This window comes from Drosophila pseudoobscura, chromosome 4, assembly GCF_009870125.1.
Source record: "Drosophila pseudoobscura strain MV-25-SWS-2005 chromosome 4, UCI_Dpse_MV25, whole genome shotgun sequence".
Taxonomy (NCBI): Eukaryota; Metazoa; Arthropoda; class Insecta; order Diptera; family Drosophilidae; genus Drosophila; species Drosophila pseudoobscura.
In genome coordinates this window covers 16,285,511-16,313,170 of record NC_046681.1, presented here as the reverse complement: position 1 = coordinate 16,313,170, position 27,660 = coordinate 16,285,511, and the positions used below count along the sequence as shown (strand labels likewise).

General features: G+C 45.1%; 1 protein-coding gene and 1 long non-coding RNA gene across 2 annotated transcripts in view; one reads left to right on the top strand and one right to left on the bottom strand.

Annotated features, from left to right (window-relative positions):
• The first annotated feature begins 6,205 nt into the window (after positions 1–6,205).
• Positions 6,206–7,365, top strand: LOC6902432 (uncharacterized). Its single transcript, XM_002133330.3, has 3 exons — positions 6,206–6,848; positions 6,913–6,947; positions 7,141–7,365. The coding sequence occupies exons 1-3, from the start codon at positions 6,322–6,324 to the stop codon at positions 7,179–7,181; spliced, it is 603 nt and encodes a 200-aa protein (XP_002133366.2). The 5' UTR covers positions 6,206–6,321; the 3' UTR covers positions 7,182–7,365.
• An 8,296-nt stretch (positions 7,366–15,661) lies between these two features.
• Positions 15,662–27,660, bottom strand: part of LOC117184234 (uncharacterized) — an 85,555-nt gene continuing 73,556 nt past the window's right edge. The window contains exon 3 of the long non-coding RNA XR_004469518.1: positions 15,662–15,897. This is a non-coding gene — a long non-coding RNA (uncharacterized lncRNA). The remainder of the gene's footprint in view (positions 15,898–27,660) is intronic.

Below are 27,660 nucleotides of genomic sequence, written 5' to 3'. Positions count from 1 at the left end.
TTTTCCTCTGCCTCTAGAGCTCTCATCTCTCTCCCCCAGACTGGTGTTGCTGCTGCTGCTGATTCAATATTGTTCGGGGGCAATAATTGAATTTAATAGCTGGCTGGGCAACGCGGCTTTAAAGGAAACCGCGCTGGCAGCTGCTTTGGAGAGGGATTTATGGAAAAGCAGAAAGTGTTGCATATGGCACAGGGCGTGCTTAAATTCGAAGGAAACGATGGATGACATGGGCATACGATGATCAGGACGACTGCTTTAACTCTCTTGTTAGAACTGTACTCTTCTCTAAACTAAATGGTATATTGCTTAGGTGAGAGATTGTTGTAATTGATAGAGGTTTTGTGAAGTTCAAAGGAGCTCTGAGCCGAGAGCAATGCTCGGCATACTGGGTTTTCCCATTCTTTAAAATATAATAAATAAAAAAAAAATAATAACAAATAATAATAATAAATAAATAATAGTAAATAAATAAAAAAATATTAAATAAATAGATAATAATGAATACTAAATAATAAATAAATAAATAAATTATAATTAATTTGAAATAAAAATAAATAATTTTCAACTGTTTCCTTAGGATTATGAAGATATTCCCCAATGCAGTGGAGTGGAATGTTTGAAACCAATGATGATTTTTTGTCAAGAAAACGGGAATGTTTTTAAAATAAAATTTTAATTTCAGAGCGAAAGCCACAGCGATAGCTATGGATAAATATTATAGCCATTCAATCTACATATATAAAACCTTGCCAAAATATAGAAGATTTCATGCTTTTAAAAGCCATTTTCCTTGATTCATCTTTAAGAACTGATTTCCTTTAAGCCGTGGGGCTATTTTTGATGCTGCTTCTCTAGCTTATGAGATCGGTAATTAATTTCAAATTCGAATGCCAGGTACTGGCTTACAATATAAGATCTCCCTTTAAAAGGCGCCCAAAAAAAAAACATTTGCATCTCTCTCTCTCCGAGCGGGAACTCTCCATTTCGATTGTGTTTTTGTTTTTGTGTGGGTCCTCAATTCAATTACCAAAAGCAGAAGAACCAGCAGCACCAGAAGCACTCGCCTAACCAAAGTCAACAGCCAAATTGGGCATTTAAAAATAAAAACAAAAGTAAATACCTCAAGAGGAAAATGCGCTGTGAACGCTGAGCGCTGAACGCTGAACGAACGGTTGTGTCACTAATTCAGGTAATTTGTCACTTTATTTGCATTTTAAATGAATGTTATTGTTGTTGCTGCTGCCGTTTGTGGGTCGTCCTGGCAAAGGGCAAAGGCACAGGGGACGAAACCAAGAGAAAACCAATTTCCATTTCCATTTTGCGGGCGGGCAAACGCAGCGCGAAACGGAGAGAGAGAGGGAGAGAGAGAAGACAAAAACAAATGAGTGAGTGACAGCCATGGGCCGTGGAGGGCAGTGGGCCAAAGGACGAAATACGGGACAAACAAGAGGAAAAGAAACCCTTTTTCTGGCCTGGTCTGCCCTGGCCCTGGTCTGGTCTTTTCCTTGACAGTCCAAGACCCAGCCGTGGTCCCCAGTCCGCTTTCCCTTTGCGAGTGTCGAAGCCAAAGGACAAACGGCAAGCGAAAAGGACTCAGAGCCACCATCACCCACCACGACCAAGAAATGCGATTAAAATTTGAACATTGAGGCGAAAGGCAAAAGACGTTTTTGTGGCAACCGTCACGTAGGGTGCTGCGGCGTGGCCTGAATGGTTGGTGGGCGGTGGACGGTGGGAGGGGGACTCTTGCTTAATTTGAATGAAGTGGCAACATTGTTAATAGCCCGCATCTTACCCCAGAAGATGCCCCGTCGTCCTCAGGTGCCTTTCGCCTTTAATGATGCTGTTTACTTTTGCATTTTATGTGGCAGCAGCAGGAAAAAAAAACGCTGAACGTGTAACCAGGACTTGGGCAAACATTTGCATAGAAAACATGAGGCCAAAGCGGAAGTAGACCAAAGAAAAGTGCAGAAACCCCAAGAATTTCCCTATTTCTATATATTTAACACGATTTTTTCCAACATTTACTTTTGTTTAATTAATTTTCTTTCAATTTTACTATTGGTATTCTCTCGATTTCCTTCATTTCCTAAGCAAAGATGGAAAAACCTGTGCCCCATTTACTTGTTCAATGTTTAACTTTAATTATGGATTATCTTGGGCTCGAGATACTCTCGAATTTTCCAATTAGTTGCGCGACTAAAAATTTACAACCGCTGCCCCCGCAGGTGGCAATATGCAGTGGGCAAAAATTCAATCAACCAAGCGACAGCACGGCGTTTACGAGCCTCCTTGCCACATAAATTTTTCCCAAGAGTCCCCTTCCCCCCCCCCCCCCCCCACACACACACACACAAAGAGAGAGGATATTGGAGTCCTGGCCTGCCCCTCCACCTTTTCGTGCACATTTACCTTTTTGTGGGGGCCGCAAATAAAAATAAACACACGTTCCTTTGTCGTGTTCATTGCCAAAACGTGTCTTGGGTTCGCTACCTCCGGCCGCAGCTACAGCTACAATAGTGGATTGAAGGACCTCCTCCTGGTAGGACTGAAAGTCGCGGTTTTTGTCAAGCCAAAGACAAAGTGCGCTCCCTGCCACAACAATAGTTGGGGCAGCAGGGGCCGCGGCAGAAATGAGCGCATAAATATTTGAAACATGTTTACCCGACCATACCGACCATATTTCTTGTGGCACTCCAGGTTGCAGCCAGCACCATTTTGGCTGCCTCTGACCACGTACGCTATCAATGTCCAATCTTCTCCACTCAACAAATTCCACAGCAGACGCTCTCTGAATTTATTTTCCAGCTCCAGATCCAGCTCCAGCTCCAGCTTCAGCTCCAGGACTCTCCTCCATTTCATCTCTTTCATAATTTGCTTATTTTATTTGCTTTGATTTCGGGTGAGAGGAGCGCCTTTCCAAATGTCTGGATGGAAAAATGCTTGGACTTTTCATCTGTCAGAGTTGCTTTGATATTTCCGTCTTGTTTCTGTTTGTTTGGTTAGTGTTTCCTTCTTTTTTTTTTGTTTTTTTGGGGCATCTTTCAACAAGTAAACAATGAGCTTAAACTGTGAGCGGCTGCCTGGAATATGAATGGGTTTTGTCACGCATAAAACTACGAAAAGGGTTTGCCCACATCATGTGTGCCGAGCTGTGGAGGAGCCACTCCTCGCTGCAGTGGTCTCTGCCTACGAAAACACAACGTTTTACGTAGTCGCATCCATCTGGTATCGTTTCTCATATGCCATTTTATTTGCAAGAATTTCTTGGATATATTTTCCTTCTTGGAGTCTCCACTGTAGCCTCCTGCATCCTGGCACGTCTCTCTCTCTCTCTATCTGGTAGGTGTTCTGTCTGTCGCTCGCTTATTGTTTATATTGTTTTAATTAATTTAATTTTGAGTTCTTGTCTTTGCCACAGACTCCGCTCCGTGGAGAGGCTGCTCCCTGTTGGCATATTTTATGCTCACGTATGCAGAAACGATATCCTGTCGCCCCGTCGTCGTTGGGGGAGACGACTTTGTCGACGCCGTACGACCACAAGAAAGTTGTGTGCTCTGTTAAGTGGTGGAATGCCTTCTCAATACCGACTCCTGCTGCTCCAGATTGCTCCCCCCACCTCCGCCACCGCCCCGTCCCCTTTAGGCCTTTAGAATTGCCGATGCCTCCGCCCGCCCGCCTGACAGCCTGACTGCCTGACTGCCTTCCGGTCCTTCACTATGTTTGTGCAATGAAGCGTTGAGCTTTTATAACGCCAACAGTCAGCGAGAGACTAAGAGACTGAAGCATTGGGCGGTTGTGCGGCGGGGGGGACTCGAGGACTCGAGGACGTAGTCAGTCATTGAGAAGCTGTAAAAAGCTGCAGGGAAATTCTTAATTTACAAAAAAAAAGAAAGGAAAACCTCTGCGTAATAAATGAAACGTAAAAGAAAAAAAAAAAAAAAAATATAAGAAAAATCAACCCAAGAACCAAACGAAACTTAACAACTCAACGAAGACAGCAGGGACGGTGGGTGGACGGGGGGAGAACGGGGCCAGAACAGGGCCGGACAATCCCGGCTTCCGACAGTTTTTCGGTTCGGACAGACGCTCAGACCCTCTCCTGGTCTTGGCCACGCACTGAAAGCTTTCCGCTCCACTTGTCTGCTGCTTTGATTCTCACGGTTTTTCATTTGAATGCCCCTCCCCCTCCCCCTCGCCCTCGCCAAGGCCCTCGCCACAGCCCTGGGATGAAGCCTGAAGGACGCTTCGCCTCACCTGTTCCAGCAGCAGTATCTTTGAGATACTTAGATACGTATATATTTTAATGTGCGCTTTATCAACAGCTTTAGATAGCAGCAGACTTCTCTTTAGGTCTCTCTGTCTCCTTTGGATACGCTTCTTGCTTGATGGGGCAGCGGGAGACCACGCCCCTCCGTTCCTCCTCGTGCTGTGCTTTTCTGTGTGGAGGGGGATTTCGAGTGATTTCTCTTCAGGGAAATCGTCTAGTGGAAAGTCAAATTTATTTTCGATTGCGTTTCGACTGCAGCTGGCAGCGCTGTTTGTCACCGTGGCGTTGCCAGACCTCACCATCCATCGATGTCCTTGGCAGCACTGGCACACCACATCCCCTTTTCGGGCCTGGAGTTATTTTTTGGACGCTTTCAATGGGCTGTCAGCTGGTAGGCCCCTTTCCTAATGCTTTTCGCTTGTCTAATTAAAAACTTTGGGGCGTTAATCCAGCAACACATGAGATCCAACCCGTCCACGCAGTCGCTCGCTTCCTTCGGCTGTCAAAAGGACGTCACAAAAATGACATTTTCCTGGCTAATTACAATTTCAAATTAAATCACGAGTAATTAGCCCGAAAGTCAAAGCCAAAACATGGCAACACACGACAGGGATGGGGGGATGGGGCAGGGATGGTGTTTTCTGGAATTTGACAGAATTTTATGATTTACAAACGCAATGAAAATTGTTGGCCTAATGGTTTGTCTCTCTGTCTGTCTGTCTGTCTTTCTCTTCCTCCCCCACCCTGACAGGTGGTAGCTTTGTGGCGGTTCACGGCCACCATCGCCGGGAAATTTCCCTGCCAAAATGAAAGACATTAACGAGTGAGAAAGAGAGAGGGACAGGGGGAGACGAAGAGAACCAGTGAAATGGGCAAAAGGCGGGCGACACATTAAAATACATTTTTAATGTTGATGTGCCACAGAGTACATGCCACGCCCCCACCACATCCAGTGATAAAATTTTCTTCATTTTGTATTTGTTTTCCTTCATTTTGCCGCCGCATTTATTATTTATACATGTGTCTGCGTCTCTCTCTCTGTTTTGACTTGTGCTCGAATCCCCAGCCCATCCCACATCCCACATCCCACGTCCTCCTCCAGCAGAACTGACACAACGTCCGTTCCGTTAGAAATGTAATCAAAATAATTACTTTTATTGCGATTTCTGGCCCGTATGCTAATCAACAGGATTCTACGTTCGGTTTCGGTTTCGCTTTCGGGCTAGGGAATGGTCTGTCAAGCATATTTCTGTTTTTTGGTCTTTGAATTATTGTTATGGCTTTCATTTTAATGGGTTTTAATTTCCTAGTTGGAATGTCTCTCTCTTTTTTCTATTATTATGCAAATAGATACAGATACGCGTACGCGTATGAATTTTTACAAGCCCATGCTTCATACCATAATGGGATTCTGCCATTGACCTTTTCCAACACTCAATTTATGTATCGATGGGCAGCACAGCTTTCGGCCAAATTGGCCATTTTATAGCTAGTTTTGCTACTTTTTAAGTTCCATTGACTGCAAAATATATTATAAAAGTGCTTTTAGGTGGAAATCTGGCTATGTACAATATATATTTCTTTTTTGAATTAAATACACATTCGATATTTGTATCGATAGTCTGTTATATTACCTTCTCAAATTTGCGTCACTTTGCTAATATTGAACTTTGTCCTTGACAACCGCCAAGGAATCTACAATAAACTGGTACAGTGGATTCCCATCATATAGTAAAAGCTCTATAATAACTACTATTTTATAAAAATTGACAAAATCATGCAAAATCATATTTTGTATTTAAAACATTAAAATATCTTTTAAAATATTTTTGTATATTATTTTTTGGATATTTCAGTTATTTTTTTCACGTTTTGCCATAAAAAGAGCTGTTTTTTTTCTGTTAAAACTGATAGATATTTTTGCCAAAAGTCATGTATCGATAGTTTCAGACAAGACAGTAATCTCTGTCATTTCTATCGGGTTGGCAGCACTCTTTCTTTCTACAAGTCATTCTAGGCAGACAAATTAAGTTCATTTCTACTGCAAAATTATGCAATTTGTTACGAACCATCCTTTTGGACCGAATGGACCCTACTATGGGCGTCCCTGTCTACGTGATCGCTTCCCCAGCCTGCTGGACGAGGTCGGGGAGTGGGGCGGCAGCCTGGTGGAGCATCTGGGCAGCGCCAACATCGAGAACATGGGCGCCCGCCACAAGAAGGGACGCAAGCACGACAAGGACCAGGAGTTGCGTGACGCCAACGAGAACCTATTGACCGGTTCTCCACGCATCAGCCAGACGCTGCGCACCAGGGCGCGCAGCATGCGGCGTGCCCACGACACGTTCGCGCCCCGGATGACGCGCGAGCCGCCGGTCTGGGCCGAGCCGCTGGAGACTCAGCGGCCGCGTCGGCGCAGTCGCTCGGTCAATGTGCAGCCCACGGCTGAGCGACAGGCGGGCGAGCCCCCGTACGTGGGGAAATGCGATCATTGCCGTCGCCATGGCACCGATGATGCTGCGAGCGATTTCAATGCCCGCACCATGGCCATGCGCATCTTTGATCATCGCATTCTTAGGTGAGTGTGGGTCCCAGTTTGCTCGCGACCTTTGACCTTTAACCCCAAGAGATGTTCCTTCCAGCAACCAGCACCAGTTGATGCACTGCAACCATTTCGGTACGTTTATCCCTGAGGTTCAGCAGTGAGAAAAAAACGCAGCATACGTAGAGCTTGCCACATCTGCTTCCAATTACACGACACACTTGCCACAACAAGGGGGAGGGGGACCTTGGAGGAATTCACGCACACACACGCACACGCACACAAATCAACGCAGACATTTATTTTCATGTACTTTCATGACTCTCAGTGCTAGATGTCGACGGCCAGCGAAATATAAGGAATGGATAGGCCCTCCCTTCCACCCGCCCGCCCGCCCGAAGCGCAGTGGCCTGGCGCCTCAAGGGAGATATCTGCAGGCCCCTGGAATGAGGAAGTAACTGCAGAGAGAACGCGAAATAACACCAAGAAACACATGAGAATCGATAATTATAATATATTTAGTGTAATAAACTGTGGATTTCAAGGCTTACAAGGGCTTCTTCACAGCTTTTTGGTGCCCTATAAAGACTTTTTGGTGACTATATCTATGCTATCTCTGAGATTTGTGCTCCCCAATTAGGCAACTAAGCAGAAAAGTCACTTCATCAGCTGTGAGACCCTTCTGCGGGGTCATTGCAGATCTGCTGAACCCCAGTCACTCTTATAGCACTCACATCTACCGAGTCTTATCTTACGCGTTTCCGTTTCTATCTCATTTCCCTGCTGACGCCCATCCCCTGCAAAATCCTGCACATCCTGCCGTCCTGCCCATCGTATTCGCTTGTTCACTTTGCCATACGCTTTGCATATTTGAGGGCGCAACAGGAAATGAATGAACACGCCCCAGCGACTGGAAACGAAACGAAAAGTGGCGAAAAAACAACATCCACCCGCAGGAGCCGAAGCCGGAGCAGGCGGAGCAGTGGGAAATGTTGGAAAAGCAACAAACAGAGTTGTGGCACAGTTTTCCCATGTACTTTTCACGCATAGCCCTGGCATGGCCCTGGCCACCCCCCCCTGGCCACCCCTGGCCCCCCACCCTGGCCACCCCCCTGGCCCCCTTTCACAGTCAACACAAATTGCTCTTGTAATATCAATTGAAAGCAGGGCGCCAAAAACATACGCCTGGAATTATGCAAATGATTTTGTTTGCTGGATTTTTATTTACTCAGAAAAAAAAGAGGAAAGAATTAAGCTAAAGAAAGGGGAAAATATGAGTGGATTAATTTGGGGCTTTGTACTTTAAAGAAAGTACGGTCCAACTCTCATTGGCTGCAGGTACAGTCATGCAGGTGCTCACTCTTATGCGCTTCCAAGGGGGGGCGGGGGGGTGAAACCACAAAATCAACTTTCATTTTACTGGAATAACTTTCTTAATATCTGCCCCTCTGCCGCTCTGCCTCCGCTCCCCTTCTTTTTCGCTTGTCTTTTCCTTTGGCAGATTTCCTTTGAACTTTGTACTTTGTTGTTTGCCTTTTGGTATATGCTCGTAGTATTGTTGCCATATCCGGATATATTTATGAACATTGTTTGTATATATTCGAGACAGCAGCAGACCAAAAATACGATATACATATACGATGTATATTTTCAACTTTTGCCGCATCAAGTTTATGCAAAAGCATTCCTGCCACCCCCTCTTGCCTCCACGACGAAAAAATTGAGCGCGCCAAAAGTTTTTGTTACCTTTAAACAAATTGTCCCTTTTTTTGTTGTGTGTGAGAGGGAGGAAGCAACAACAAGGACACATTACGAAAATCCGGCCAAGCAGGATGTGCGCACTTTTGGGCCTCCTTCTAGGTGTGCGAGTGAGTGCGTGCGGGGATGTGTGGGGGTGTGTGTGTGTGTGTGTGGGAGAGGATTCTGTTTGCCATATTTCCGTTGATATTTCTCCTCGAAAACTTGGCCAAGTTTCTTCCTTTATTCTTAAAAGTTGTTTCTAGACCAAAAACGAAACCGTTTAGGCCTCGTGTGGAGGATTTGCCCTACAAAATGATCAGGGCGGGTATGATGGAATTTGTGTTTCTTTTGAAGAAAGGAAATAAAAAACCAAAGGAATATTACTGAAGGCTACAGAAATATCCTCTGGTTAAAAAGAAGGAAAGGTTTTTTCTTGGATTCCTTTTTGGGAATATCATCTGTTTTCAATCTGTTTTTGGGCAAGGAAATAGTTAGGATATTTTTTAATTGTGCTTAAGGATATTTTTTTATGTAAGGAAAACGCTTTTAAGTATTCAAATTGAAGAAATAATTTGCCAATAAATATCTTTGCAGTTTTAACAGTATTTTTGTTGAGATTTTGGCTCTGATTCTGAGAGAAATGGCCATAAACTTCTCCCATAAACCCTCAAGAATTAGTGTATACGCCTGTGCACTTCTTCTTTTTACCATTCTTTTGCCGGCTCATAATTCTTGTTAAAAAGTTGGCATATTAAATAAATATTTCAAATATTTCCCCCGCAGCAAAAAACTCCCCTCTGGAAGAGGGGTGGAGAGGGGTACGTGCTGCAGCCACGTACATAATTATGCTTTGATCTTGGGCTTTGAGCTTATTGATGTTTCATAGGGAGCCCGGCCCGAGTCCCCTCCCGTTGGGTCCTTTGGTCCTTTTGGTTTCTGCCGCTTGACCGAGTTTTTCCTTTGGCCCGCTCTCTGCCATAACCAAATCAAGTAGCCGACGTGTGTGGCGGCTTCGGATGTGGGTCCTTTCGTTCAGCCATTATTAAAAATGCAATGCTATTAATTTAAAATAGCAGCCAGCAGCAGCATCCGTCAGTTGAAGGGCGCGAAAGGAGTACATGGGGGAGTGGCAAGGGGAGTTGGGATGGTTGCCGTGGCTACCTTCGTCCTTTTGGATTAAGACTACAATTAAATTCACATAAAACAAAATATCCTGCGGTGCTTTTTATGTGTGCGCTTGTAATATAAATCCTTTTGGCTAATGGGGGCCACGAAAACACCCACACACACACACACACACAGCATTCGGAAAAGCTCCAAGTGCTCACAGCAGGAGGTCCTGCACTGAAGCGGGGGGGAAAAAAAACACAGAGGGGGAGAGTGAGAGGGATTGGGAGGGAGTGGAAAACTGGGCAAGCAAAATGAACTGAAAACATTGCAAGGACAAAGAGTGGTAGGGAAAGTCATGGGGTTGAGAGAGACAGAGAGACAGGGAGAGAGAGAGAGAGAGAGAGAGAGTGGCAGGGATCAGCGAGGCGCTCTGAGAGGGTCTGAGAGGTTTAAGAGAGACGGGCACGAGCCGGGGGTAGAGCCGGCTCGAGTGCGGGCATCAGTGCAGGGGCTTAAGAGTGGGGTCTCTGAGAGGGCTCGGAGGGTGGTGGGGCAGAGACCGTAGACACCAAACGTGGGCTAAGCAGCGCGCTCGTGTGGAGCTTCTAATGAACAAAATTCTGGGTCTGCGTTTGTGCATGCGAATGAGCATCCAGCATACAACATTCAAGCATCCAGGAGCAGCACGAAACAGATACACAGGACACACCGACGCAGGCACATATACAGATACAGATACAGGTAGAGGTACAGGTACAGGTACAGGTACAGGTACAGTAGGGGCGACCCCATTCTGGTACAGTAAAATATGCATCCTTCGTGTGTGATTAAGCGTAAATCCGCTTTTATGTCTTTGGCATTACGCAACAGCCACTAAGAAGAGAAAGAGAGCGAGAGCCAGAGAGAGAAAGAGAGAAAGCGAAAGGTCGAGAGCGGACTACATAAAGAGAAATGGTTTAAAATTAAGTGCAATTTTTTTGTTGTGCTTGTGTGTGCCTCAAGGTTACTAAATTTATGTCGGTGGGGGCTCCAACCAGTGGGGCAGGCTGTTTCCAGATGATTTGCCAGCATTAAAGCAGGTGAAACGAGAAAACCTCGAAAAGGCGGCTGCCACGCCCAGAGAAAAAAGTCAGCGAAATATACTTTGATGTTTATCATAATTTGATATACATATATGAAATAAGTTCATATTTCAATTTAAATTTAAATTGAAAATAATCATAATTAAATATTTTAATACTTAGATTAAATATATTCAAAGTCGAAGTCTATTATTTATTTGTTTCTTGCCCCTTACTGCTCTCTGAGAGGCTTGATAAGCCTTTTCCTGCGTAATATTGAACGAGGAATGGTGGGAAATATTTGTTTTATTTCTTTTAAGAACAATAGCACTTTGGTCGAACCAACATTTGTACTACTTTATATAAATTGGTAGGTAAACCCGCGCCAAGTGCTCCAGTATACTCCCTTTTTGGCCATGATGGACACAGTGCCATTCACATACAAGCCGAAAAGGTTGCTAAAATAGAAAATATATAAACATACCTCTGGCTACAATCATAGTGCCACCAGGCGGCACCCGTTCTCTCTCTCTACCTTCAAGTTTTGATCGTTATTCCTGTCGTAGGTGGTGAATTTCCGGTCTTTGTTATTGCTCATCGAATCACCCGCATCTCCAGTGTAGGAGCCCAGCCTTGTCGTACGATATGACTCGCTCTCACTTTCGATGCGGAAAGTGTGTTCCCCTCGAGATCCTCCAGGTGTACGCACAGCTCTTGGGCCTGTGCTTTCGTTGTGGCATGCAGTCTATCCGGTCCCATGAAGAAGTCCCCTGTGATGTTCCCCAATCCCCTCTGGTACGCCGCCCAGTCTTGAAAGAAGTTGAGTTCTCCAGCCAGGACCCGCGGTCTTTACATCGCAGGAAACTTGAAAGGGGTCTAGGAAGCCTAACTGGGATCGTTAGGACATTCGCTGTACTCATTCGCAAAATACAATCGTTGAGCCTTGGGACTGTCTGTTACTTTTGCGACACTCTGAAAGTAGGTTTCTTCTTAAATCATTCTCGATTTCCGTCTTATGAATGCACTCGAAACTTTACCACTCCAGAATCTGCTAATCCCCTGCTAATATTTCATTTAAATATCTATGTTTTTTTTCGTAATGCTGTTTTTCTCTGAGTGTATAAATGCTTACTTTATGTTGACAATTTCTGAAAATTTGATGTATGTTTCTGACGAAATATTATGCCAAATGAAAAGTTTCCCCGCACCAATCAATACCCCATCATGGCCTTTGCTTTGGGGCAGCACCTGCACCCGGTAATCCCCTGTACCCAGTGATCCCCTGGTTTACTGGCCCTGCCTCCATCCACACATAGAATGATAATAACCTTTTAATAATAATTTCCATTATCAGACGATTTCCAGTGCACTCTCAGACAGGGGGGGACAGAGGACTGGTTGACAGAGGGGGACAGAGGGACAGACAGTCGAAAGCGAGTGTCCGATTCAGTGGCAATTCTGTTTAATGTGCATTTAAGTAAATAATTGAAATTTATTGCAGTTTGTGCAGGAGGGCTCTGCAGCACATACTCGTAGATATACTCGTATGTAGGTACTACTTATGCGATTATATATGAAATGATTGAAGAAGTCGAGTGCATAAAACTATAATTGGAAGCAATTTCCAAGAGCCACAACTCTGGATGGATATCTGGATGGATGTTGTGTTTATTCGTTGACTCGTGGAAAATACAAAGAAAAGCCGAACAGCACAAAAACACAAAGGAGACGTCACGAGAAGAAGAGTTTCTTCCGCCCGAGGGTTCCCTTTTCCTTTTCTTTCTCTGTTTATTGAGTTTTTTTTTTGGCCAGGTCTCATTAAGGTCACGTGACTCCCAATCTTGGGGGGAAAAGTGCAGCCATGCATGCGGTTGCCAAAATGTTCGGGGCATCAAATGCAGCATTCGTTCGTTTCGGGATTTTTTTGGCCTCGTCCACGTCCACGTCCAAGGAAACGAGAGCCAGCCTCTTAGCACTCGACGCATGTTTCACGCACATTTGAACGCAGACGACATTCCCCTGCCCCTTCCCCTGCCCCTGCCACTGCCCCTGACTCGGGCAATTATCATGCGCCTAAATCAGCATCCAACCCTCCCCCGGCCGTGTCCTTGGCATGTTCAAAGCAAGTTTTTCCCAGGCAGCAGCAGCAGCAAAAAGAAAATAAAGAAAAACTTAACAGAGGGAAATTACGCACACGAACTGCGCTGGACAATAAAAAACGAGAGAGAGAGAGAGCCAAAGGAATGGCGAATAAATTATGAACAACGCTGGAAGGGTGGTGGGGGGGCGCCACAGTGGGGCATGGCCATGGCTTATCATCTACTTGCGCGTCTAATTTGTTGGAAAATTAGTTTGTGTGTTTTGTGCGTGTAATTTTCATGCAAGCCCCGTCCCGTGCTTTCGGATCTGCACTTGATTTTGATTGAAATACCCACAGAGAGAAGAGAGCGTAAAAAAGGGCATCACAAGTGAAGCGAAGGCGGGGGGTGTGCCAGCCAATTTTGGTTAACATTTATGACAATGCCTTCAAAAGGTCCGCCTTTTTCGTGGTGGCTAGAACTTAATGGGCTGCCGCAATGGGGGATTGTGGCCAAGGACTGCTAGTTGCTTGACATTCGGTTTATCGATGGGCTGTACGAAGAGGGGGAGGGCTTATTGGGGAACAGAACTGTATGAATGCTGTACACACATACGAGTATATGGCCGAATCTTAAGGTTTTCTATGGTATGTAAGGGGCCTACTAGCAGGAATGCTTCCTCTAATCGTATTATAATTCTAATAATAATTATAGAATCAACATTCATTTCGAATTTTATGGCAAAGAAAAAAAAATGTACACAACACAATCCTAAAAAAAAAACAAAAAAAGGTTTTAATTCAAATAAAACAAATTTAAATTAAAAAAAATTAACTTCTGATTTGTATTATTATCTATTTTTATTATTAAATTCTAATGGCTTATTAGTCTCAACCAGATATAGCTTCATTGTAAAAAAATAATCCGAAAAAGAGGGATTATTAAAATTAATACCTGCAATTTATTAAAATATATTTTTAAAATTTTTAAATTTGAAATGATCTTTCTTCTTAATTTATACAATTTAAAGAAAATTTCTTAAACTATTTATTTAAAAATCAACAGGATGATTTAAGAGGATCTCCACCCTAGAAACCTGGACAGATAATTGAACCAAATAATATCCACCTCAAAAAACAAAAAAAAATACGATACTAATTATAATAAAAAAATATATGTATATCTACAAATTACATCAAAAATTAGGAAAAAGATAAAAGTTTATCCTGTTCCAAAATCCTGTTTTTTAATCTCTTATTTGTGATCTCTGGTATAAGTACTAAAAATATTCAAAAAAAAATCAACTCAAACCTGAAGATCTCATATCAAAAAGCCTCACAAGTGGAGTATCTATACCGTCCTCCTCCTTTACCTTTTCTAATATCCCCATATATTTTGGGGCACTCCTTAAGCTTCAATCTCGGCTTGTTGAATGAGCATCTGCCGACCAAGCGGCTACCAGATTCTCACACTCGGCCAGGGCCCTCCACTCCACTTGAAATTCCTCTTCGGATGTGCCAGCAGATTCCACTTCTTGTTTGTCGTCTGCTCTTTAGGGATTTTTGCTTTTAAGTAAACATTCGCACGTTTTGCGTTAAATTATTTTCGTTTAAGTGCTGCTGCTTCTGCTGCTGGCCTTTTATTTTCTGCGGTTCCTGCCTTGATTGTGGCCGATGGCTGATGGCTGAGGGCTGAGGGCCGAGGGCTGCTGCGTCTGCGCAGAGAGCTCTCTGTGTGTCTGTCTGTCGGTTTTTTAGTATCTCCCTCCCAGTGGAGAGGATACCCCTTTGATTATGAGGGCGTCACTGATGTGCGCGCAGCTGGGGCCCAGGGTCTTGTTATTTCATCAGGCCAGCAATCAAATGAACGAAGAAAGAAGCAATAAAGGAGGCTTGAATCGGGCCCCTAGGCGACTGTTGAATGCCCTCAAGGCCTGAAGCCCTTAAGACTTGGTCGAAGGATAGGATAGATAGTTGGGGAAATATTGTTTAAATATACCCTGGATTGGTTCCACTCTTTCGATGGTTCTTGCCTTGTCTTTTGAAAGAATAAATTATCCCTCCTTCAAGGTCAAAAGTATGTACTCTCCTTACGAAAGAGTATCGCAAACAAAAATAAGAACGCAACTGAAGTTCTGCGAAGACCGAAGACGACACAGGAAACTGGTTTAATTGGTTGAGAACCGAAACGAGGCGTGGACGGGTTGTTCCTCTTTTTCGCTTTGGGGGCGGAGGGGGACAGAGACTGTTGCACTTGCCCCTGGATTGTCTGTGGCGTCCACCCACCCACGCCCCTCCTCTGTCTGGATAAATCACAAAAATCGCAACTCATCGAACTGTGAGGCAAAAAGTTCAATTCAATTCAATTAGCAGCATATTTTGTGCTGGCAAGATACAAAAGCCATGAGATACAGATACAATGCCACTCAGATAGCGGCAATTTATGAGGCCCATGGCATTGTCAGCATGTGGTTCCAACCCCCAACCCTCCTTGTGGCATGTTTTGACACTGCTGCAGGCCGAGAGAAAAGCGAGAGACGCAGAGACACAGGGAGAGAGAGAGCAAAAAGGGGAGCACCCGCTGTTCACACTCGATGGCATGCGATCTTCAGATGCCTCTGCTGTGAATGAGTGTGGGGCTTGGGGGCTTGGGGCAGGGGGCATGGGGCAGGGTCGCATGTGGCGCGCGTTGCGTGGCGTCGAAATGATTTAAAAGTTGGCGTGTGTAAAGATTGTGTGTTGTGCAACAAGCGACTCACCAGGCTGCCCCCGGCCCAGCCCAGCCCTGCCCCAGAGACCAGCATCGCAAAAGTATCTGATAGATAGATAGATACGAGTACTCTTACAATGTATGCTGGCAATCGTTAAAGGAGCTTCATGGGGGAGATCTTGTTAGCCCAATTAATTAGTTGATTAATTGATTTCCTCTATAAATAATGTATCAAAATATTTCAGGGGGGGGTTTTTCGAAGGTGGAATTCGAATCGATTAAATCGTTTATCTCTTAACCAAATGAAGCTTAAATTTTGTGTATATTGAACAGTTGAGCACATACCTGACTAATCCTCAGTAGATTCTTAGTTTTCGCAAGTTTATTCTGAAAGAAATTAAAAAAAAGGAATACAAAATTATTATGAATATTTTTAAGGAATATTTTAGGCCCTTTCGAGCCCAAAAATGGCACGTCAAATATTATTAAATATTTTTAAAGTCTATTCTTAATGATTTCTTCCATGTAGTACAAATTTCTGATGCTCAAAAGCAGCGGGTATCCATTCCAGATCTATATTTTTGGAAAAAACTGACTGAAAAGCACCTCCATAATTCCATTGTCGCACTCCCTTCACACATATCCAATCCCTATACAATTTCATTCTTTTGGATCAAAATTCCTCTTCCAGCAGGTGCTTTGTAGAACAATTATACCTCCCTCTATACGTCAGACCTCTTCCCGGATCAAAGTTAATATTTTTCCAGCAAGTTCCTGTCCCCCCCATTCACTGGTTGCCCCCACCCATTCCTTTGTTGCAACTCAATGACCCATTGAAAAGCTGTTTGCCATCTCTTGTTTTGATGGAAAGTTGTCTTCCCCCTTGTTTTTGAGGCGGTTGGGGGCGTGACAGGTTGCGTTAAATGACAAATTACAAGTATTTACATGCAAAACACAACAAGATGCTGGCCCGGGATCGGTACACCCTGGCTGGCTGGCAGCCTGCCTGCGTAATCGATGAGTGCGGCGCGTGCCGTGTGGCCACAGAGGAGTCGCTCTTGAAAAGCAACCAAGGTGGGGCATGGGGCATGGGGCACACAAAGCAAGCCACACGTTGACAGAGAGCCCCACGAAAGACAATCAAGATGCTGGCAGGGGGAGTGGATGGTGGCGGGAGTGGCTGGGAAAAGAAAATGAAGCGACGAGGCGTAATTGAGCGTAAGAAGTCAGGCAAGGACTAGTGCCTAGCGCCACCTGTCGGTGGTTCAGTCTATGTGTTTGTGTGTGTGTGTGTGTGTGTGTGTGTGTGTGTGTGACATATACTTGAAATTGATTGCATTAATGATATGTTGTTGCTGCTGGTGCTGCTGCAGTGAAAGCCTCTCAATGATTGCCAAGTTTTGTCGGCGGCTCTCACACAAGTTGATTAAAAGTCTCGAGTGAGTCGTGGATGCAGCAGCAGCAGCAGCAGCAGTAGAAGAAGGAGCACGAACGGAACGCTCCTCGAATGGAAAGCAATTAGCAATTGACACTTGGGTGGCAGCTTAGAGGAGCAGCAGCAGCAGGAGCACCAGGAGCAGCGGCAGAGAGCGAAGAAAATGCCGAAGAAGCAAACAAACGCAATTAATGAAAGTGGCAGTAGCAGTGGCAGTGGCAGTGGCAGACAGAGACAGAGGGATAGAAATAAGTAGAGACGGCGAGTGTGAAATGCTCTTAAGCAGGTACAGTAGGTGACAAAAGCTTCAATTTGAGCTTCAAGCTGTAAAGGAGGCCAAGATAAATCGAAGGATATTTTACAACCGAACGGGTATATTCGAGGATATTGCCGTTTATATGTGTGTGTGTGTGTCAACAAACTTGTGTTGTGTGGAAAATAGAGCTTACAGTAGGTACAGCAGGTGACAAAAGTGTTTCATTAGAGCGCTCTATAATTACACATTTCTGAATGATAGAAAATACAATTTTTTGGAGCGATAATTTTTGGTAAATCAAGGAAGATCCAAAAAGTTCATTAGAATTGGATGGGAGGTGCCATTTTATACATCTTTCACACAGAAAAGGTACAGTTTGTGACAAAGGCTTGTCTTTGAAGGTTTTTACAGTAGGTAGATTCGGATAAATCGAATAAAGTGATTCGGAAATGCAAGGATTACTCTGCCAATAACATTCCGGCAATGGAAAAGTACAGTAGGTGACAAAAGTGTGCTATTTGGGCTATCCATAGCTAAAACGTTTACTTAACTTAAAGAATATCGGTTTTAGAGGTGATATTTAGTTGGATAATCAAGGAAATACTTTAATTATCGCTGCAAAAGCATGAAATACTGAAAAACTGATATTTTTCTCGGTACAGTAGGTGCCAAAACGTGTTTTTTATGTATTTTTTCAATCTTAGGTACTCCCAAGGTTAGTTCCAAGAAAAGTATGGATTTAAATACAAGAAAATTCATATTAGGGCCAACCCATGCTGTCCACAACATTTCAACTAGATGTCTTCATGGCATTAATCCAGTTACAGATCTCCTTGCAGCCCAATAGCCTGTCCCATCCAGCTCCCCTCCAGAGAGTGCCCTGCAGTGTAACTATGGATTCTTGTCGCAGCGTCAGAATCTTTGCGGCTGACTGCACAAGGCACCAAGGCAGCAAGGCACCAAGCCAGCATCCCCTTCGACCATGCCGCAAGGACGGAGTCCACTCCATTGGCTATCGGGCCACGCAACGCTGCCTACTTGGGGGCGCACTGACCGACACAACATATTCCCAAGGAGTATACAGATATACCTATAAATATGTATATATTTCTCATGCAATTTAATTTGATTAATGAGGCGCAAGACCCCAGATAGCAGCAGCTGCTGCTGTGGGGGGGAAACTCTCTTTAAATCGCAACTTTACTGACCCAATTCTTGGGCGAAAAGCTAAGAAATAGCTAAGAAACCCTTTTGGCCACAAAAAAGAGACTCCAGAAACTTTCTTCCGGGGAGTCGTGCCCCGTTGTGCTGTCACTCGGCCGTCTGTTTATTTTCATAGGCGCAGTTTTTAATTAAACATCGCCCCCGAATGGCACTTCAAAGTGCCATTTAGTTGCTATTTATAGGGAGATCAAAGCGAGTCCAATTACTCAACGCCAGGCCGCCGGGCCGCCAGGGCACTGCAAGAAGTTGGCAATGAGCTAGAGAGCCGCCTCGGAGGAGGAGTACGAGAAGAAGGAACTCCACGTGGCACATCACTCCAGTCCACTCCACTGCAACATGGGGTGTGGCAAGCAGGAAATCGAAGTGCGCTCTCGTAGATCGTGCAAATGGACCCAGACGCCTGCCCCTGCCCCTGCCCCAAGAAGGTGTTAGACGAAGAGTTTCCATCGCATCCGAAGTGTGACCAGGCCCTAATTGCATGGAAAGCCGGTTGACGGCTGCTGGTTACCTCCTGCCACACACAATGCCACACCACATGCGCGGTGCAGTCACACGACTTTCAAAATCAATTTCAGCCAACAATAAATAATTTCTTAATAAATTGCACATTCAAAATGCAACTTCCTGCAATTAAAGGCCAAGTTCCCTCTGCCCCCCGTCCTTCTTTGCCCTCCTCCTTCATCTCCTCCTCTGCATCTGCTGCATTCGAGTGCAATAAAAAATAATTGAAAATTCAGTCACGTAAACGTTTTTCCAGCCGCCGTTCTCTGCAGAGCGATCGCTGATCGCGCGACTCATTAATCCATTGCGGCAGGCTCTTGTTGCAGCTCGCTTGTGGCAGCATTGAGATGGCAGAGTGACCAGATCGGGGGCATATCTTCTGCTAGAAATACATCCAAAAACTATACTTTATTCCCATTTCAAGTGACGCTTCAAATTCCCATCTCAATGGGTCTCTCAAAAGATGTATTTTCTCTTAGGTCTTTCCCTTTTTTCCAGCTACCTTTCGTCCATCTCCCCTGAGGCTCCAACCGATACTCACGCTCCCATCTCTCGTTGTGGTCTCCGCCGTTGCGTCGCTGGTTTTTGCCCCATAATAAAAGCACGCGGCTGGCTTCGCTTATCAGCCGGCGACAATCGGCGGAACGTTGGGGGGGCACGTACTGGCAGGTGTGGGGAGGGGGAGCACTCTTCATATTTGGGTTAAAAAGGCGTGCATGCAATTTACTTCTCCTCCCCAGACAGAGTGGGGGCTGGGATGGCACGGAGAGACAGAGAGACAGAGACAGGGAGAGAGAGAGATCATCATCATGATTACAAAGCCAAAGACACACTCGACTGCGGCCTCTCGTCGTTGATGATGCGTTTGATTGAGGCGCGGTGTGGCAAGGGGCCAAGGGGCAGATCAGAGCCGAGACTTAGTTAAGGCTGCAGTTAATTAATTGCTGCAACTGCAACTGCAACGAGCAAGCAAGAGAGGGGGCGATCGAGCGGGATCTCTCTCGCTTGCAGGTGGGCGTGGACGTTGGACTGGGGGGCAGGTGGTTTTCGGAAATTAGAAATCTGAAGCCGAACCGATCTAACCGGCAGATAAGCCGTCACAAGACAGAGAGAGAGATGGAGCGAGAAAATCTACGAGTCGTGAGGCGGGTTTGATGGGGATTTTCCTCCACGTCATGATTCGGAGAAGCTTTTCCCATTTTTGCCCACGTAAAAGAGAGTTCTTCTGTGCTGAAAGAACCACCAAAGTTCTGCTGAAACCTGCACAATTTTCAGCCTTTTCTTCGACTGAAACCTCGGTGATTTCCACTGAAAACTCTCCACAATTTGTTGCTTCTTCTGTGACTTGTGCAACTCCCTTTGACAGCTGCAGCTGCAGAGAAAATGGTGGAAAGTGTTGGCGACTTTTTTCCTTTTATTTCCCAAACAGAAGACGACAGAATGTCAACCGATGGAGGGAAAATTACAACTGAAACGAGTTTCGCCGCACGCCTTTGTCTTCGTCTTCGTCTCCGTCTCCATTTGGCCTGGAATCTCCCCCTCGCGAGGGCCTCGACGGGTTGTTTGCAACGAAATTGAAAATACATTTTTAATGATTTGTTGCTCAGAGATGCAGCCACATGCAGTCCAGGCAGTCCAGGCAGCAGTGCTCCATCAGGCAGTTCGATGAACCGCCAAAAGGAAAAGGAAGAAGCTGCTGTCTATTCGCGTGAGTCATCCTCGTGGCTCCGTGATCAGGTTTTCGTTGCACGCGAGCAGCAGCAGGGGGGGCTCCTCTTCAATTTATGGCCTTGCCCCAAAGTGGAGCACTTAAAGGCAAAGCCAGACAAAGCCTCGCAGAGAGACAATGAGGATCGGGGCTCTGCTGCGGTCACGAAGGCACAAACAACAAACGACAAAAAGTGATATTGTCTCGGGAGAGAAAGGGCATGTGCCTGGCCCCAAAAGGGTTTGAAGGATCCACTCTGCCTCGCTTTCGCCTGTCAAAGACCTTTCGTGGAGGGGATTCTCGGACACACTTGATTAATTGTCCAGCCTTCAGAGTATCCGTTAGATACACTTGACTTTTGTGTGTGGAATTCGGAAATTGAATATGCCAAAATATTGCCAGGACACTTGAGGCTGTCAGGGGCATCCGTATCTGTGTGTGGATAATGAAGTGCTGCAGCTGCATAGATACACAGATACACAACCATTTGACAGGGCGAAAACTTGAAAACAAATAAGCAAAGATACAAAGATACAAAGAACACCACCACCCCCACCATCACCAGGACATTGGAATATCTAATAGATGCTGCTGGCTGCTGTCTGCTGTCTGCTCGAGTACATTCTGAAGGATAGCCCAAAATGTGACAACAAGCTGTCGTACTGTGTGTGCGTGTGTTTGTGCTTTTGCCTCAAGATACAAATGTATCTACAGCTGTCATATCAAGTGGCCCAGTGTCCAGTGCCGCACTGTGGCTGCTGTGTGTCTTGCTGTGGTCAATGGCATTTGCCTAAGAGGATTTTAAAATTTTAAATTAAGTGCCGTTGCTTTTAGAGCCAAAGGATTCTAACCCAATGCTGCTGCTGCTGCTGCTGCTGCTCTGGCATCCTGCGGTTTCCTTGCATAATTGTCCTCCAGTCATCCGATGCCCCACTCTCTGGCGAAAATGCAATTTTAATGCCTGTTGAAGCTCCCAGTGGCCCTCAATTTGCTCTTTGGCTCATTGTTGAATGCTTGGTTACATCCTAAATGGCCGTGCTAATTGAAAGATTGCCCTCCCCGCACCCCCCGCACCCCCCGCACCCCCCGCCCCCCGTGGCACACCCAAAACGTGTCCATCAGATACTCCGCTCGCACTGGCTGCTGCTGGGGGCCTTCCAGACCCTCGGCCAAAGTCAATTTGTCGTTGTACTTAGCCGCACACATAAATTCCCCAAGTCCTGATCCCCGGTCAGTCCACGTTGCAACATTACAACTTTGAATGCCAACTCGCAAATGAACTATAAATAAATAATTTCGCCTCGCCAGAAAGAACGCTCCCAGCGGCAGCAGCGGCAGCAACAGAACAACCCACCGACGGGCCAGAGGTCATTCCGAAGGAGCAACAGAGCGCGAGGGCTGCTCCAAGGAATGCCGATTGTTGCCGAATAGGATAGGTATTTATTTCATGCTGCATCCCAGAGATACAAGTTGTATCTTGTCATTCCTAGAGTTCAGATTGCAGCACTTTTTCTCTGGAAAGTGATCTACATTTTGTAGTTTCGGCATGGAAACCCCCTGCCAGATGGAATGTACTACAGCATTCAACGTTTTCTTCAATTTTTATGACAGTTGAAAGTATCTTTTAGGAACTAAAGAAAACAGATTCGTGCCTTAAAAGCGTTCCCTTTTTTTACGAATTTTAAGCATACAAGATATGCTGAAAGGCTACCCTCCGAATGATTGGTTTTCGAGCAATAAGATCTGTTAATCATGGTAATACCTTCAATTTGATAATAAATATCAAAAAATTATAAAAAAATTAAAATAATTTGTTTGCTGCCTCAATAATTTTACAGTGTCTTTAAGATACGATATATGTACGGATTCAACGCTTAATAAAATTTAAAAAAAAATAAAATAAAATAGTTAAAAGTTTTTTTTTATGAGTGGATCTTTTTTCTATAAAGTCGTCATACTAATCCCCCGTCTTCTCCCCATTTTCTCCCTGTTTTCTCCCTGTCTTCTCCCTCTCTTCTTCCTACCTTCTCCCTGTCTTTTGCCTGTTGCCTCCGTCTTATTCTTATAATTTCTGCCCCCCCCCCACACACCAACCTGTTGTTGTTCGGAAACTCACAAATCCCCCCTCGGCGTCACACACGCTGCCAAATAAAAGTATTCGTATATTTTGGGCTGTCAGAAAAGCGGAAACAAAGAGAGTGAGGGAATGAATGAAGGCAAATAAACAAAAAAAGAAACAAAGCAAAAAAAATAAGAAGGAAAACTATCGAAACGAAACGAAACGTTCGCTGGCAACAAATCGCCCGAAAAACAAAAGAAAAACAGAAAGAAGCAACTTTATAACATGTCTGCAGCAGCGGCAGCAGAGACAAAGATACATACTCGCAATCGTAGTCGTCCTCGTACTAGCAGATACTTTCATACAATGGCCGGCAGCAGCAGCGGCAGCAGCAGTAGAAACAGGGGCAGGTTCCAGGCTACAAGTTCATTAAATAAATTATTCATACGCAACGTGTGCCGAACACACACAAAAATGGCAACAGTCACCGTTGGCGCTGCCGGTGCCACTGCCGTTGCCACTGCCACTGCCACTGCCACTGCCGTCGCGTCGCTTTGTTTCGCTTTTCCATACCCCCGTGCCCCGATGCTGGGAGGGAAATTCATTGGCAGTTTGTTTTATTTGCCAATGTCTGTGGAATGAAAACGCATTCGGCTTAAATATTTATGCCCAATGTCTGCGTTTGTGCGCGCCAGCGAGCGGGCAAAGTTTTCCATTTTCCGAGCTCAATTTTCATTCCCAACATTGACATTTTGCCAAGTGATGCTTTAACTTCTGGTGGCCTGCTGGATTATTAGGCAACCCCTTTTCCCCGGCGGAGGGGAGGATCTGCCACTTATCTCACATTCCCTAAAAGTATCTGCCACTCATTTACAATGCAAAACCCCAACCCCCCCCCCCCCCCCCTCCTGCCAGCCGCAGCCTCAGTGTGCAGCACTTCTTGTCCAGAGAAAATCAAAATCTAATTTCATTCCAACTCCTGGAATGACATCTCCCGCCTCCTGGTCACTTATTTGCATATGGCTGTGAAATTGTAAGCTGTTAAATGGAATTTTTTAGATAGAAAGCTGCCCCACCCCACCCCACTCCACCTCCACCTCCACTGTAGTTACACCTGAGGTGCACCAATAAAAAATCCATAGTGAAATATGTAAATTACATTCCTGAAATGTAAATGCCAACAACCGACAGACGACAACCGACAGCCGGAGAACACTGAAGAGTGCACCGACAAGTGGCACGGAATACTCCCTCGCATGCTGCATTTTTGACAGTTGCAACTCAATTTCTTGCTGGCCCTGCTTGGCCTTGCCACACACTCCCCCTCCACCCACCCCATTCCATTTTGTGGCATGTTGAAGTTTGGCTGACATTTCTGCTGCTGCTTTGCGGTTGCCTGAAACTATTTGCTGTTCTGTTCTTTCGATTCTTTTGATACCTACAGGCAGGTGGGGAATGCTGAGGGCTGGACTGTCCCAAGAGGGGATTTGGGAACATCAATGGGCGAAACGAAAGCACAGGCCCAAGAGCTGTGCGTACACCTGGAGGATCTCGAGGGGAACACACGCTACGCCCAATACGACGAGTTCCGCATCGAGCGAGTGAGAACGACGAGTGAGAACGAGTCATATCGTATGACAAGGCTGGGCTCCTACACTGGAGATGCGGGTGATTCGATGAGGGATAACAAACACCGGAAATTCGCCACCTACGACAGGGACAACGATCAAAACTTGAAGGTAGAGAGAGAGAATAGGTGCCTGGTGGCACTATGATTGTAGCCAGAGGTATGTTTATATATTTTCTATTTCAGCAACCTTTTCGGCTTGTATGTGAATGGCACTGTGCCCAGCATGGCCAACAAGGGAGTATATTGGAGCACATGGCATGAATGCAGTTGTTCCATAAAGAACTTCCTGCCATGCCTCGCAGGAAAAGGTTTCTTACTTGTGTACTTGTGTATCGATAAGACCAGGGATTACCCGTACCCCTCTGCATTCTGCTTTCTTACTCATTATTGTCTGTTTCCCACGCAATTCCATCACAGCCGTACGAGTGTCAACGAACTGGCAATTTTTTATAATTTGCCAACATTTTCCCTTTTTGGAGTTTACAGAAAAAGAAATTCATTAAAGCGCAGTCGCCCAAGAACAACGGAACATATGAAGAGTAACGATCCCAGCACACAACAATTGACAGTGACAAAGGGGCAGAGACAGACAGAAAGAGAGACAGGGAGAGAGGGAGAGGGAGAGAGAGGAAGGGCAGAGAGTTGTGGGTGGGTGGCAGACAGCAGCAGAATTTTCTAATAAATCTGCGAGCACTTTTTACCCCAAAACAACTGAGAATTTAATTAAAACTAAGCTCTTCATTTGACGACCACGACAACCCTGCAACGCCCCCTGCCCCCGCCCCTGCCCACCCATGCTTCTGGGGTCAGTGGGCGTGGCAATTGGCAAAGCAGCCGCAACAGCTGGTCGCAGCTACAAACAAAACAAAGAAAAGCAAAAGCAAAAGAAGGAAAAACTTTCGCTTTCCACCGAGTTGGCGGCGCACAAAAATTGTGGGAATTTTTAATGAGTCTCCCCCCCTCCCTTTGAGGGAATGTTCTTGGGCCCTGGGTACCATATGCTAATGATTATTGTCATCATCTTTCAGCATTTAGTTATTCATTATTTGAAATATGCTTATCTCTGGGCAGGCCCCAAAAAATTAACGTCAACTAATATGTTTCCATTATGCTTTGTCTTTGTCTTCGTCTCTGTCTCTGTGGCTGGTCTCTTTGTGGCACTCTGTGCTGTGGCTCTTTAATTAATTTCACTTCATTTTGTTATTAATGCGCCCCAAATTATGCTACTCGCTTTTCCGCCGCTCCTCCATTTTGCGGTTAAATGACCAGGGGAACGGTGGAAAATTCGAGGAGATTATGCATGAAAATTTCGGTATTTTTTCTTGCTTATTTCTGAAAAAGTTTTGCAATTATCTCAATTCTATGGGTTTTACGTGGAAAAAGTTAACGGTTGTTAGCGGGTAATTATCCAGAAATTGTTCAGGCTTCGAGACAAGCTTGTACGCAATATGTATTTTGTTTGATGGTAATTTTCTCATTTCCTTTTCTCGCATCTTCTTAAAATGTAGGGCATGTCGCGGATTGTGCTTCTCTAGTCGGTGCTGTCGTCCCGGCAAAACCCAACGGCACCGAAACCAAAGCGCACACAGAGAATAGCGAAAAAAAGTCGAAGCACAGGCACACACACCTACATATGTAAAGCAGAGCGATGACGACAAGCGTAAAGGTGCCCAGGTGGATCGGACAGCGCAGAGCGGGAAGAACGAAGACGCACCCGAGAGAAAAATGCACCAAAACATCAACGTGGCAGAGGATCGGGCAGCGAAGCCGATGTGCAGGCAGAGCAACGAGGAAGAAGACAGCAGAGATCCGAAGCGCTGAGAGCCGAATAGCAGACCACGAAAATTAGCCAGCGACAGCGACGTCAGCACCCACGCGGGCAGAGGCTGACCTAGAGCACGCAGCCGTCAGAGCGAGACGGAAGAACAAAACGTTATCTTTAGATCTGGGAAATTATCAAAATTGAAACAAAAAAGGATCTAAAGCGGAGTCTTCCATTAACAACGTATTATAGAAAGTTTAATTCACAAAAACTTTGACTAAAAATCCATTAGAGGACCATTGTTGCATTGTTGCTCCCATAGAGCACTCTGTTAGGCCTCCTCTTCTATAAAAATCCCAAAATTGCAGCCATGACGACCAGAATACAAAACCCAAAACAATCCGTGCCATGCTATGTAGGGGGGGGGCGTGCCAACGCCCATGTTATGGTAAGGCATCGATGTCAGCAGCAACAATTTCCCATCCACAAGCAAAGCAAATTCCCATCGCGACCTCCGCCACCCACACACTCCCCCCTTCTGAGGCCTCTCCAGTGGCGTGTCGAATAAATTTTATTTAAATAAATAATTTTTCCATTAACCGCAAACATGGATTTCGGTGCAATTGCATAAATGGAATGTAATAAATGAAGTGCAGTGCAAAGAGGTCCAAGGGTCAGGGACTAGGGGGGGGGGGGGGGGCGACAGGGGTGGATCCTTTTGGTCCTTTGTCGTTGCTGTTGGTGTTGCAGTTGCAGTTGTTGTTGCGGTTGATGGCGTGTTGACGCGGTCGCTTTTGGTATTCCGATTTCCAGGTTGCATATCGTTGGGTTGCATTGTTCGGTTCCGCTATAAATTCCCCTTTTAGGCCCCGCCCCCCCAATCGTTTTTTCTGAACTGGAAATTAGTTTGTAATTTGTTTAGTTTACACATGAAAATGGCCGCACAATGCATTTACATATTGCACATTATGTTGTTGCGGTTGCATTGTTGCAGTTGCACTTCCATTTTGGCCCCCAGTTGTTGCCGATGCTTTGAGCCATAAAGAGCATAAACTATCGACCGTAGTGGGACATTGGTTGTTCAATTGTTAATGCCGACTTTTAGGCGTCCAATGGCGGACCCCCACTCTCCACTCTCCCTTCCCCAACTATCCTTTTTTCCATTTCTGCTGGGCTTAGTTTATTTAATTAATTAGCTGATTTTGCGGCACATTTGGTGGATAAAATATGAATGTGCCACTGGATTTAAGTCTCCATTAAACTGTTCAAAGATATGGCCAAAACAAGTCAACAACTTTGCATTTGTCTTCGAAATCATTTCCAAATTAGTTGATAAAAGATGCCTCGTCCTCGTCCCCGTTTCTGGTTTCTATTTATTTATATCTCAGAGAGGTCTCTCCTCCTTCTACATTCTCTCCGACGTCATTGCCGCATTCATTCATTAATTCGAAAAATTATAAACCACAAAAGTTTCGCTCAAACTTCGCCACTCATCACTGGATCTGCCAATGCAAGAAGTTTTTGTGTTTATTTCAGAATTCACTCAAAGTTTTTGTGCCACAGTTATCCAAACAA